The 13,764-nt window shown below is 47.4% G+C and overlaps 1 protein-coding gene across 2 annotated transcripts in view; it reads left to right on the forward strand.

Annotated features, from left to right (window-relative positions):
* The first annotated feature begins 239 nt into the window (after positions 1–239).
* The window catches only part of LOC144727213 (aldo-keto reductase family 1 member B1-like), a 40,474-nt gene continuing 26,949 nt past the window's right edge, over positions 240–13,764 (forward strand). Inside the window, exons 1-4 of one of the 2 annotated variants that reach the window (XM_078605885.1) lie at positions 240–308; positions 9,662–9,740; positions 10,688–10,843; positions 12,264–12,380. In XM_078605885.1, the coding sequence (XP_078462011.1) occupies positions 9,669–9,740; positions 10,688–10,843; positions 12,264–12,380 (345 nt within the window). In that variant the 5' untranslated portion in view covers positions 240–308; positions 9,662–9,668. Of the gene's footprint in view, positions 418–9,661; positions 9,741–10,687; positions 10,844–12,263; positions 12,381–13,764 lie in introns of both variants that reach the window. The other variant, XM_078605886.1, reaches the window with a different exon arrangement.

Genomic DNA, 13,764 nt, shown 5'->3' on the forward strand with positions numbered 1-13,764 from the left:
GGAATCGTTCTCTGCAATATTGATGCTTTCGTCTTTGTTTTGTTATTTGAACTCAAGCACCACGGATCCCCCTTGTAATATAGCCGGGTAACTCGCTAAACGGGATCGTCCAAGTAACAAATGAAACAGACTCAACTCGAACTCTCAAAATCACAATTTCTCTCCTCACTTCAGTCACACCCCCCCTTTCTCTCGACCCCTGACCCCTGACCCGCCCCGTCTCCCCCCTCCCTCTTTCCGCGTCACGTGACTCGGCTCCACTTCTCGTTTTGTCGCCAGGGCCCGAAGTTGCCGCAGCGTGACGCGAGGTGAGCGCCTTCTCCCCCCTATCTCTGCAGTCCAGCAAGACTTACCCCTCTCCTCAACTCCTCCTTCCTTTCCCTCTCCGTGCAGAGTAAATAACCCACGGCAACACAGGTACTGTATGGTACTGTATATCTCGTACTGTAACAGCACAACGCAATACAGCGACGAGTTTTGCCAAGCACTGTTTAGAGTATCCATGCATCATTTTACGCATACCGTTTCTCCAAACACGGTATGCAGTTTCGCGCAACCGCGGTTTGGTTTTGCGATGCCCGCGATTTCAAATCTCCAGCCGTGTCCCCACCACGCTCCGTGCTTGTTCGCGTCAAAGCAGTAGCAGTGCTCTCGTGTTATGTAGCCTCGTGACAGTGTCGACTGTCATTACTCATGTTGGCCTTTCATCGTGGCCTCTAAGCGTCGAGCTGGCGGTGAGGGTGAGCGTCATGTGACGAGGGCAAGGAGGGAAGGAGGAGGGTGATCTGTCTTTAGAGAAACGAGTTCTGAGGAGGGGGACAGCCACCTCATCCTATAACACCCCCCTCACCTAACAATATTAAATGTAATTAATTTTGTTCACTATTAATACAGTTATTTTTTGTTAATACAGTGTGTGATACAGCACTTTACATATTTGTCATGTTTACTGAATGCATAGGATGCTTAGGCTTCGATTATACTGGGAGGAACCTCCTGGTTACACCAGCCCACAGGGGATTATTGTGTCCATCCGTCCGTCGTGCAGGGAGGGTCGGGCTGGGTGGGGAGGGTGGGGCTGGGTGGGGAGGGGAGGGTGGGGCTGGGTTGGGAGGGTGGGGCTAGGTGGGGAGGGGCTGGTCACTCCGTGATGCCCTTATAAAACTCAATGTTTAACCTACTCACGCCGGCTTGTGCCCGCCCTCACAGTCGGGCATATTTGCGGAATACACCACGCCGCCGTTGACCCTGGCCAATGACCGAGCAACCCAACGTTCCTACCAGCTCCCTCCGCAGGAATGTGTTTATGTTAACCGCGGCCGCGGAACATAACCCCCTATTTTCCATCAGCCTTTCGTCTTGCTAACCACGGGGGTTTTCAGAAACCTCACCGCCGTGTTTGGTGAGGGATTTATGTACGAACATATTGTGACACATTGCAACACTAACTTACTGTGACACATTGTAACACTAACTTACTGTGACACATTGTGTAATAGAGTTCACGACTCTTGGACGCCGGAGTTGGAGGCACACGGGTTTTATTCACACAGCACGGTTCTGGCATACAACACTAGAGGGGGTGTCGGCCCCCTCACCCGGCTAGCTGGGGATACACGCGCTAGCTACTTCCTAGCCTGCCTCCTAGTCCTCCTCTAACGGGCTAGGGGAGGCTATTTGGCCCGACACTGGTAAGTCGGGCCCGGTACCCTGAGTCCCAGACCAGCGCTGACAAGAGCACCAGCTCTGGATCTCGGGACCACGCCGCTGGCTCGGTCCTGTTCGGCCCTGATAAGGACGGCGAACCAGGGGAGTCCAGGGCTCTAGCTAAGACGTCTTCAGTCTTCACTGGTTAGCTTAACAAGAACCCCGAGCCCTCCGATACATCCCCTTTTATACCCAACCCCCCGCTGAGGGGTGGGGCCCCCCCCGGCCCCCCCCGGGGTGCCTGGCGCGGACGTCGTAGAGAGCACCTCCCCGTGCACTCATGTAGCCCCGCCCACTGTGTTTGTTTGCCATAAGCTGCCATGCATAACGGGCTCTCTCTCTAACACCCCTACAATTGTAACACTAACTTACTGTGACACATTGTAACACTAACTTACTGTGACACATTGTAACACTAACTTACTGTGACACATTGTAACACTAACTTACTGTGACACATTGTAACACTAACTTACTGTGACACTAGCATACTGTAATGCAAACAAACTGTGACGCATTAACTTAATGTGACACGAACATACTGTGACACTAACATACTTTGACACGTGACACGAACAAACTGTGACATGCTAACATATAGTGACACTAACATACGGTACTGCAATCGATCAGCCTCCCATTGTATCTGTACCAGATGGAAATTTCTCTGGTACAGCCATCAAAGGCTTCACGAACTACGCGGTCGAAAAAGATGTTAAATAATGTTGGAGCCAGAGGAGACAACCCTGTCGCACCCCAAGATGAACAGGGAATGGCTCCGACTCCCGGCCACGTGGTTTTACCCGGGCGTGCTTACCATCATGAAGGTCCTTAATGATTGTGAGCAGAGGGTCAGGGACTCCGAAAGCACGAAGAACAACCCAGGTCAATAAAGCTGAGATGTAGGTCTTGTTGGAATTCCCTACACCTCTGCTGTAGCAAACGGACAGAGAATATGGCATCTGTGCAGGACCGCCCTTTCCTGAAACCACATTGGGGCGCCGCAAGCCTCTCCTCAGCGTGCCTGCCAAGGCGATATTGAATAATCCTTGCCAGGACCTTTCCAGGCACACTGAGGAATGAGATGCCCCTGTAGTTGTTACAGTCTGTGCGGTCCCCCTTCTTAAAGAGGGGGACCACAAGAGCATCTTTCAAATCCTGTGGAACCCGTCCAGTGTTCCAGACTGTTGTTATGATACCATGTAGGGCAGTCTGTGCACAAACGCCACCCTCCCTCAGCATTTCGCTTGGGAGATCATCTCTGCCCGGTGCCATTCTTGGTCTCAGACTCTGGATCGCCTTTAGTACTTCCTCAATAGATGGCATCTCAGCCAGCCACTCACAGGGGGTGACTTCCTCTTCCAATAATTGAGGCACCGCAGCCTCAGCAGGGTCATGTCGAGGGATTTCCCCTCCCCCAGGACTTCACAGGAATGCTCAGAAAATCTGCAAACCTGTTCCTGGGGGTCGGAGATTGGATCACGGTTTTTTCCCCTAATGATGGTAATAGGTGTGACGCTGCAGGTTACTTTTTTGATGGAGTTAAATAGCGATTTGTGATCGCAGGCTATTGAGGCAGACTCCATCTCCTCAGCAACCCGTGACCACCACCCATCCTTGCAGCGCCTCACGGCTCTCTGAATCTCCGAGCGAAGGCTGCGGTAAGCCTCCTCATTCTCTGACGTGGCATGTTGTAGACGATTAGAGTGGGCCTGTCGCTTTTTGTCAGCCAGCTTGAACACCTCCTTTGTCAGCCAGGGTCTCTGGGGAGGTCTGGACCACGTACCCAAAGCAGCCATTGCAGCTGCCTGAGTCACAGTCCTAAACCTCGCCCATTTACCCTCGACATCTGGCGGAGTGGGGGACGATGCCAACTCCAGCCGCAAGCGATGATTAAATTCTAGCTTGCAATTTTCATCAGCTAGCTGAGACCAGGCCACCTTAGATTTGAATGGGGTCCTGGGTGTACACCCACGGCCGGAGTGGAAGAATGGCAGGCGCATCTTACAGATGAAAAGTCGATGGTCAGAGGGCATATCAGCTCCATGGTAGGTCCTGGTGTCAAGGACATGGGCCCGCATCCGCTGATCTGTCACGATGTAGTCCAGCAGATGTTCTTGCTTGGACCTGGAATGCATCCATGATGTTGTGTGGATGCATGCCCATGGGCTGCACAAAAATCTAGCAGCCTCCTACCGTTGTTATTGAGCTGGTCTGGCCCATGCCTTCCAATCACTCTCGACCAGGTGCCAGCATCATGACCAACTCGGGCATTGAAGTCACCCAACAAGATGACTCTATCCCAAGGGGCCACTTTAGCGAGCACCTGTGACAGGTCATAGAAGGCATCTGACTCATCGGCCTTGCTTGCATCCCTCCACGGATGTTCGTCTTTGGTGGGGGCATAAGTAACCACGACCACCACTCCTCACCTCCAGTTGATGGGAAGGCGAGCCCAAAGTAACCTGGGGCTTACAGCTTCTCACATGTCACCGCCACGCTCCCACACTCTCTTCATTCTTTTGTTCAGAAGAAGAGCCACTCCCTGTTGTTTGACAGTCCCTCCAGAAAAACGCGGAGTTTTTTGGTGATTGTTGCGGGCAAAAATCATTGATTATGCGGCACGTTTTCTTAAAAAATGCGATGGAATATGCGGGATATTTATGCAATTTTATGCGATTAAATTGCGGGAACTTGCAAAAATTGCGGGAACTTGCAAAAACTGCGGTTTGATGAAAAAGAGAAAAAAAAGTGATTCCCCCAACACCCTATTCACTAGGCTACTACTTTAATGTAAAGAGTCATTTCTTATTACTTCCTATGATAAGCAAGCATACTACATCACAGAAAGTGCTGGGAATATTTAAGTTCTCATCTTGTTTTATTTCAGACCTTAACAAACAGATGGCTCAAACTTAAAAAACATTGAGTCGAACAAGTTCTGTAGCTTTACAAAATGAATATGCTACAACTTCTGTAAAAATTAATAAATAAAATATTAAAAAATATAATGTGTGCTTCCTGTTTTACAGAGGTAGCTATACAAAACAGACATCTTCTGTTAAAATAAGTGTTTTCAGTGCACAGTAATGTAAGCAATACAGTAACAGTACAGTCTTATAGTAATGTAAATTTACATACTACTAACAAAAAAGTGCAATCTTACAACTGTAAAGTTGCATAAACTCTTCATCATGGTTTCATTGGCATCGCGGGGTTTGCAGCTTTTCAATGATGGCGCGTAATGAGTGACGTCACTTCATAACGTTCCCATGGCAACAGGGGAAATGGCTACGCTTGTGTGAAGTAAACGCAACATTTTTCAACTTTCTGCTAAGATATATGTGACTTTTTGCAACGAAAATGCGGGGATTATGAAATCATGCAAGCCCGCATATTTTGTGCGCGGAAATCTGCAATTTATGCGGCGAAAGTGCGGCGTATTTGAAAAAACGCGCCCCCCGCATAAATATGCGGACTTTGGCTGATTTTGCGTGGAATCTTGTGATCGCATAATCGCGTTTTTCTGGAGGGACTGGTTTGATAGTCTCCTGCCCCGAGTAGAGGACTTCCACCCCTCATGGTGGCATTAGCCAGAGCCGGTCTACCGGACCTCCTGAATACCACAGAGATCCAGGCGGTACCGGTCCAGCTCCCGACAGAGGAGTGGCAGCCTCTTCTCCGCAGTGAGCGTTCGAACATTCCACGTGGCCATTCGTAGTGGTTTTTAGTTGTTTCTGGAGGAACCCCGAGGTTAAAAATTAAATTTTCTGGCTCCGCCAAATGGGGTTTGGCCAGGAGACGTCATAGACGCCTGTCCCCCCGGGGCCTCCGGCACGAACTTATTAATAAAAACATTTATTCGTGGTTTAATGGTAATTAATTGAAGGTGGAGGGGTTACCAGCCCCTCGCACCTGTCCAGAGCCCCCATATGGCCGCTGTGGTGGTTACAAACGCCATGAGGGGAAAGGCCAATCGGAATTCGCCCTCCCCCCCACAGCATTGTCCACGACAGTGTTGCCCGTCCGGCACCACGAGGAGGTAGGGGTTGTTTTTGTGGCACACTCACATTGTGACACACTTGCATCCTGTGACACTAACATTCTGTGATACACTAACATTCCGTGACAAGCTCGCACACTGTGACCCTAACATACCGTATCACTAACATACCGTGACTACACTAATTCATTGTGACACGAAACATTTAACATGTCAACAGATTGATGTAGCATCTCATAATATATTCCAGCAATTCATTTTCAAAAACACCGGATAATCACCAATCATTATTTAAAATAATGTATTTTTGTAGATTCTTATATAACATGTTTCAAGTGATGTGTATACGTTTTTTTTTGTATATTGAATATATTTATGATATGGAATTGGCATAAATAAACGTACAATTAGACATATATATTTTCCTGTAAAAAGTTGCAGTATTTATTGTACCGGATTTACCTTTCCAATCTGGAAGACTGTGCATGGGGTGATGTACGTACTACTACGCTCTTGTTTCAACAACATGGATTTGACGATCGCCGGACTGATACAGCCTTTTTAGATCGGTGCTCCAGTGAATGCCGAATTACACGCACACTTTTCGCCAGATTGTACTGTATATTTTCAGTTTTTATTACTGTACTTATTAGTCATAAATCTATATAGTGCAGTATTTTCATTGTTTAAGTTGTATGTCGTGCATAAAATACTGCATGTAATATTTAACACTGAAATCAAGCATAGCTACTTTTTATGTCACGCACATGGTGACGACCGCCGGACTGTTTACGGCCTGAAGAGAGGTTTTGCCGGTTTCGCCTGATCAGCCTAGGACCGCCGGATAATGTTTTGGCAGCCGGATCGATGATCAACTGTAGTTATAAAGAAATTTGCATTTTTTGACAAGATGTGATCATTTGACAACCACCTGTAAGGAGACAAAATGAGACTTGGATTTCGCAGTTTCCTTCCCCCCAGTTCGTGGTGGCGTGCTGTGCGGTCACATGTCGCACACCCCCTAGGACCTAGGTGATGTGTGTCGTACTCTGCTAAGAGAGGCATACCTGTACAACACACTGAATGTTTATGCATACGGAAGTGCCTACTTATGCATTCCGTGGAAGGGTGGCTCGGCGCGAGTGCGGGTAACTCGCAATCAGAAGGTTGCAAGTTCAAATCTTGATTGGTGGCACACTCGGGCCATCATCAAAATGAGCACCACTTTATGGGGAAATCAGCAGTGGTACAATGTACAGACTCACCCTTGCCATAGCAATATTGAGGTTTTTTCACTGGCTGAGGGCTGTAAATGGGTACCGAGCACCACCTCTGCTCATTTGAGCTAGAAATTGCTCAGAATTTTTACATCTGCATAAATGTGTTAATTTACATGTCGCTGATGTCCATCACTGTTAGCTGTGAACGAACCCCATTATCCGCAAGGTTCAGGGGAGCTGGAAATACATATGTAGTGGGTACAGACGGAGACTCAGGCTTACTAATTGAGGCAACACATTTATTAACCTTAACACTAACACTATTAACACAAAGGGGTAACTGCCCCTTTACCAGATAACCTATGGTGGTGGACCACCAGTCAAGCTACTCTAACACTAGTTAGCTACAACGGACCCGACCCCAACTCAGGTCCGGGTCCATGTGTTGGAGAATCCTTTTTTGGCGTAGAACGTAGATTTCTTCATGAAGACAACAGCAGCCGGTCCCACTAGGAACCCGGCTTTTATCCTGTGTGGCGGGGCTCGCTCCGCCCCTAGCCACGACCCCCTTCTCGAACTCTTGAGGAGGCTCTCCACTGGACACGTGGTCCCCCCAGCCCCCCCTTTGGGGGTCCCCGGGTAGATACCTCCGGTCCCGTGCCCTCTGGGGTCAACCAGAGTGCCATGGCCCCCTACAACCTGTTCCGAGGCCGGCACTCTCGCCCCCTTCCTGTAGGGGCTGGCACTGCACATAGAGCGTGGTGCCATGACTTGATTGTCGGTCATTGCTGCCCGAGCCCTGCGAGGGCCGGTACTGCATCCCCAATCACTGGTGTCCGTGGTGGCAATAACATTGCATGGTGTGCCTTTCCCAGGCTGGCCACACACAGCGACATGCAGCGATGTTGCTACACATATATATCCCTGTACAAATAAAATAAGAAAAGCATTATGTGCAGAGTTGAAGGAACGTCTGTGATTGTACTGACACGGCCACATACAGTACCCGGTAACTATTACCACCGAAAGCGCACCATCCTCCCCATCTTTCACTAATACATCATCGACCTCCTAGTCTCCGAGACCACTCTAAAACTTAAAACAAAACTTTATTTTACTAGATAAGGCCCACTGAGCTATGTAGCTCATTTTCAGAAGTGACCTGGTCATAAATGAAAGCTCAACGAAGTGGCTTATCAGGTGGAAATTTATGGCAGCTAAATATGTCTCGTTCCATTTCGTCACTCGTCCCCTCCACTTTGTCCTTGACACCCCCTGTAGAACACATCTTTGCAAGCACTATACAGTGGTAACCGAAATAACTTAATCAAATTTATGTATGAAAAAAAATAATTGCCAAAACAGAAAAGATAATGTAAACAAAGCCAGTTGAGGTCTGAACGGATCATAAAAGTTTGTCGCTGATTGGCTGAGGGCATTCTCAGCCCACTTACGAGCGCTCGGATTGGGCGAAATGTGTGCCCACTTGCATAACGTAAATGTACCGTTAATCAACATTTTAACGTTAGTCAAAACCATGGGGTCCTATGCGAGGCATAACGTTAACTGAAAAACCGTAAACCCATATCACTGTTGACCGAGGAACGACTGTTATTGCCTCCAAGTTGTCCCCCGTTGGCATCAGAAGAGATCCCCCATAAGCTATATTTATACTAAAAGTCCTTTTAAACAAATAGGCAATATATCTAAAGGACCTCCTTCCTCTGAAAATTCCCATCCGCAACTTCAGAAGTACCTGCCTGTTCTTACAAAAAATATTACTGGGTTTGGCGATATGTCCTTCCCTCCACGCTACTGCTCCACATTACTACAATGCCCTTGGCTTTCAGCTTAGACTCGGCACCCTCTCCACCTTTTCATATCACTCCAAGCTCAGAATGCACAGTTCGGATGCTGCACCTGTACCCAAAAAGCATTTGTTGTTATTTTCCAATTCCCGTGATGGTTATTTTATTCGCTCGATCATGTTCACTTTGCCTTGCGGTCATCTCTCACCTTTGCTTTGTTTTTGGTGTAATATGCCTCTTGATTTTGTTAATATTGTTTTTCAAATCTAGAAATATTGTTTTTATTGTTTTTTTAACCATATCTCTGACGTGTTGTTCCTTTGGTGAATGCCGTTCTGTACATATAATTTTGATGCTTTATTGTGATCTGTGCTGATACACTATGTATCTCCCTTGCCAACTCGCTGGGTAACTGGCTAAATTGGACTTTTTGTGCAATACAAAAATATTGGTTGCGTGATTGGCAATTGTTGTTACCATAAGGGACAACAGGACCGTTAGCGCACGACGCTACACACCCATTCACCTGAGTTCCATTGCCACTTAGCCATTATCAATGACAAATATATAAACTGGTGCTGGGCCTCCATTAGGTCGACTCAGCCTTAAATGAGTACCCAATGCAGTATAAACATCAGCACTAGGGAGACAGGTGAACGGGTGTGTGTGGCACTGGCCACACCACAAACTCTTGTGCAGTGTTAACAGCACTTGACCCAACAGTCTGTTCAAGGCTATATGGGGGATCTTTGTATTTTGCTGTCAAATGTGCTGCTGCGACCTGTAGCTTATCTCTAGAATCCTAGAGTCTGTGTGGGGCCGTGTGTGTCCCCTGGTTTGTGTTGCAGATGATCCTGTGCACAGTATCACATGAGTTGAGATGTGTTCTGTGGCAAAGTGGTAATGGATGATGCTGTGTGCAGTTTGGATATGGCAGGGTTACCCTACGTGACGCTACGTGGGGGGTGCCGCATGCCGCTGGTGGGATTCGGCACCTGGAAGGTAACACCCCCAATTCACATTCTGTTCCATCTCACCCCAATTCACACTCCATTACACCATACCCAAAATCACACTCAAATACACCACACCCCAATTCTCACTCCATTACACCACACCGCAATTCACACTCCATTAAACCACACTGCAGTTCACACTCCATTATACCACCCCAATTAACACTCCGTTACAAAACACCCAAATTCTCAATCTCTTACACCACACCCTAATTCACAATCTTATACCACACCCCAATTCATACTCCATTATACCACCCCAATTCACGCTACATTATACCACATCCCAATTCACACTCCGTTACACTACGCCCCAATTCATACTCTCTTACACCACACGCCAGTTCACACTTCGTTACACCACACCCCAGTTTGCATTGTGTTACACTACGCCCCAATTCATACTCCCTTACACCACACGCCAGTTCACACTTCGTTACACCACACCTGCATTCACACTCCGTTAGACCACACCCCAATTCCCACTCCGTTACACCACACCCCAATTCACACTGCGTTACACCACACCCACATTCAAGCTTCATGACACTTTGTTAGTAATGTATAATTATTTATTTGCAGTTATATCCGGTAAGAAATTATCGGGTGCCTCTGCTGCAGAGTGAGCGGCTCGCAATTGGAAAGTTTTAAGTTCTAATCCGATTGAGGGATTCATTTGGCTCTTCATCCTTTGAGTGCAGATAAAATGAGTTCCACTTTGTGGGGCAGTCAACAGTTGTCCTATGGAGAGACTCGCCCCACCATAGGAATGTCGAATTATGCCCCCGGCTCAGGGTTGTAAACATGAGATGTGCACCAATGTCTCGGTGTTCATTTAATGAGATTACTCTGTGTTCTCTATGGCAGTGCGTATCTGCTATTTCACGCTTTGCTCCTTGTATGTATTTTTGTATGTGTGTGTCTGCTTTGCAGACAAAAAAGGGTGAGGCGTATGCAGCTGTGTGTGCTGCACTTGAGGCCGGCTACCGGCACCTGGACTGTGCACACGTGTATGTGAATGAAGAGGAGGTTGGGAATAGCGTCCAGGGCTCTGGGGTGCCTCGTTCACAAATATTCATCACGAGCAAGGTATGTGTCGAATACAGATGTGGCACATGGTTTTGTCATGCGGTTGCACATGGGCAGTAGAGGGGTGGACGTGCAGTGGTCACGCTCGTGCCTTGCGGCAAGAAGGGCATGGGTTTGATTCCCGACTAGGGCACCTTTTTACATGGAGTTTTTTATGTTCTCTATCTCTTGGGGTTCATCCAGGTTCTCCTGTTCCATCACATAGCTAAAAAACACATTGTAACTAGTATTGACCCAAATATCCTAATGCTAAAACAACCTGCAATATACTTAATTGGGTTTGCACAAAGTAACATTGCCTCCTAATGAAAAACATGGCAGAACCCTCGTTAAAAAGAATTATGAGACTTGCTGAGGCTTTTCTGCGTGAACAATTGTGATAATAAAATTTGTGATATGTAGTCAAATTCTACATTTCCATGGCCTGTAGTTGGGGCATATATTTGAATTTAATTATCTTAAACTTGTAGGAGAGACCATTATATATTGTAATAATTTGTATTTTAGCAATTATTATTCACAATTCAGAAGCAACCACGCAGTATTGGAAATCATTAGTGAATTAACATGCCTCCATTAAAGTGCTGTACAATTATCTGTTTTTTTACTTGTGCATTCTGGGAGATGCATCATTTTAGTGACTCACTATCAGTGGTGCAAACAGAAGTGTATAATGGGCAGCATGAAACCCATTTATCCTGCAGCAGCCCACGCGCAGAAACTCAGTTGCACACACCCTCTGACCCTCACACACCGTCATACTCACCCACCCTCTTACACTGACCCTCACACAAAAGGCAAAGATACCCCATATAGACTTTAACATACTTGGGGCAAGTGCTAATATAGGCCAACATGGCACAAAGGGGGGGGAGGGGGGAGTTGGGTGGCCAGCACCACCCCCGGCCGCCTTTATCTCTCCAGTGTTGATGTTTACACCACATTAGGCACTCATTTAAGGCCGAGTCAACCTAGGGAGGCCCAGGACAGGTTTAGATGTTCATCACCGATGTTCACTGTGAGTAGGGATCAAACTCGGGTCACCGATTTCTGCCACAGCGCGCTTACCGCTACACTGGCGCCCCCCCACTCACATAGCCCCTCACCCTCACGAACACTCTCTCATTCTCCGACACATCCAATTACATACACACACACACTTGCACTCACTGCTATTTTTTTCCTGCAGAAACATCGTAGTATAGGAATAGGATGTGTCTCTAATGATGGGTTTTTTCATCATTTACACATTCGAATGATAGAAGTGCCGGTGTGGAGTACATTGTATACCGGCGCATCTCCACCACTCCTGTCCTGTGTATTGGCATCATCACCATTTGTTTAAATTCGTATATAAATAAATTACCTTTTATCAAAGCTTGTTGTGGTGTGGGGTGATGTGCTGTATGGTGCGAGGTAGCTGTGGAGCACGTTCCATCACCCCTCTGCAGTGCGAGCTGCTTGCGACCAGACGCTGGCGGCCCTGAAGACAAACTACCTGGACCTGTACTTGATGCACTGGCCTATGGGTTTCAAGGTGCGTCCACGCAATATGCAGAAGTGCATAGTGACAGCAGATGTGAGCGGTGACATGATCCAGCAGTCATGCGTGTTCACCGCTTGTTGTGTTACGGTTCGATCCTGGCAGGCCTCTGGTTATGGACACTGCCAGTGTCTAAGACTGAACATGTACAAATAATAGCACAATAAATGTGTACTGAAGGCAAGAGGGAATACGATCATGACCAGGGTGTACAACCTATCACTGGCTTGTTGCAGTAGAGTGAATTTGGGAGGTCAGAGAAAGGGTGTACAGAGGGAGGGGCCTGCTGACACACAGGAAGTCTCATGCTCATTCCAAGTTGCAAGTTTTGTGAACAATTACATTTTTTAGTATAAACCAGCAGTCATTTTCTACCAGCTGGCTCAGCGGCAAAGTGAGCAGCGAGTTCAAATCCAGGTTGGAAGTTGAGTCAATCCCATTATTCTTCACGGGTTGATAAAATAAGCACCACTCTGGAGAAGGCAGCACAGTACTCCCCACCATAGGAATGCAAACTTTCCACAGCTGGCTCGGAGATATAAACAGGAGATGAAATTTGGAATAATGATTTACAGACCGTTGACAACCCACCGCTGCATGAAGGCCTCTCTATGCCTCATCGGTCCTGAGTGTTTTGTATCATACATCACTGCACTGGTTGGTGTGAATATTGGCAGAGATGGGAGCAGAACCAGTTCAGATATTGCTCACCACTGATCTTAGCTGTGCCTTGGCAACACACTCAGATCACCATGGTGAATCCAAAATATTCAGATATATATACAAGTTTAGGTGATACGAAATATAGCCAAGAGCAATGTTTTTACACAGTGGCAGAATATAGGCTCAAAAGGTCTAACGTGTCAAGCGGCCATCAAGAAACAAACTGCACGATCAGAGGTGTAATAGATAAGAGTTAATATGGTTATTTAATGGAGCAATGTTATTGCAAGAGCTTTGGAAAAGAGACAATGGGAGGGAATTTCCAAGTGTAGCAGTGTAAGGGAAGAAGCAGAGCAAGAAGTGTTCTGACCTGCTGTTTGGTGAGTGAGCGGGTGGGTGGGCAAGCGAGTGGGTGGGTGGGCTGGTGGGTGGGTGGGTGAGTGTGTGGGGGTATTCTTGTGACTGGGGAGTGGTAGTATTGAGGTTAGCATCCTGGGCTACAATCACGGTGAACAGAGTTCAATCCCACTCACGGCCCACACAAGTGAGGATTATCTGAACTGGTCCTGAGTCTCCCCTAGGTCGACTTGGCCTCAAATAAGTACCTGGTGCGGTGTGTGAATATAACCACTGGGGGGACAAAGATGGTCGGGCGTTGTGCTGGCCACCCACCCCCTAATTTGCCGTGCCAGCCTTAATAGGTGCTCGCTAGCAG

This window comes from Lampetra planeri, chromosome 25 (assembly GCF_965212315.1).
Source record: "Lampetra planeri chromosome 25, kcLamPlan1.2.h2, whole genome shotgun sequence".
In the NCBI taxonomy this organism is placed as follows: Eukaryota; Metazoa; Chordata; class Hyperoartia; order Petromyzontiformes; family Petromyzontidae; genus Lampetra; species Lampetra planeri.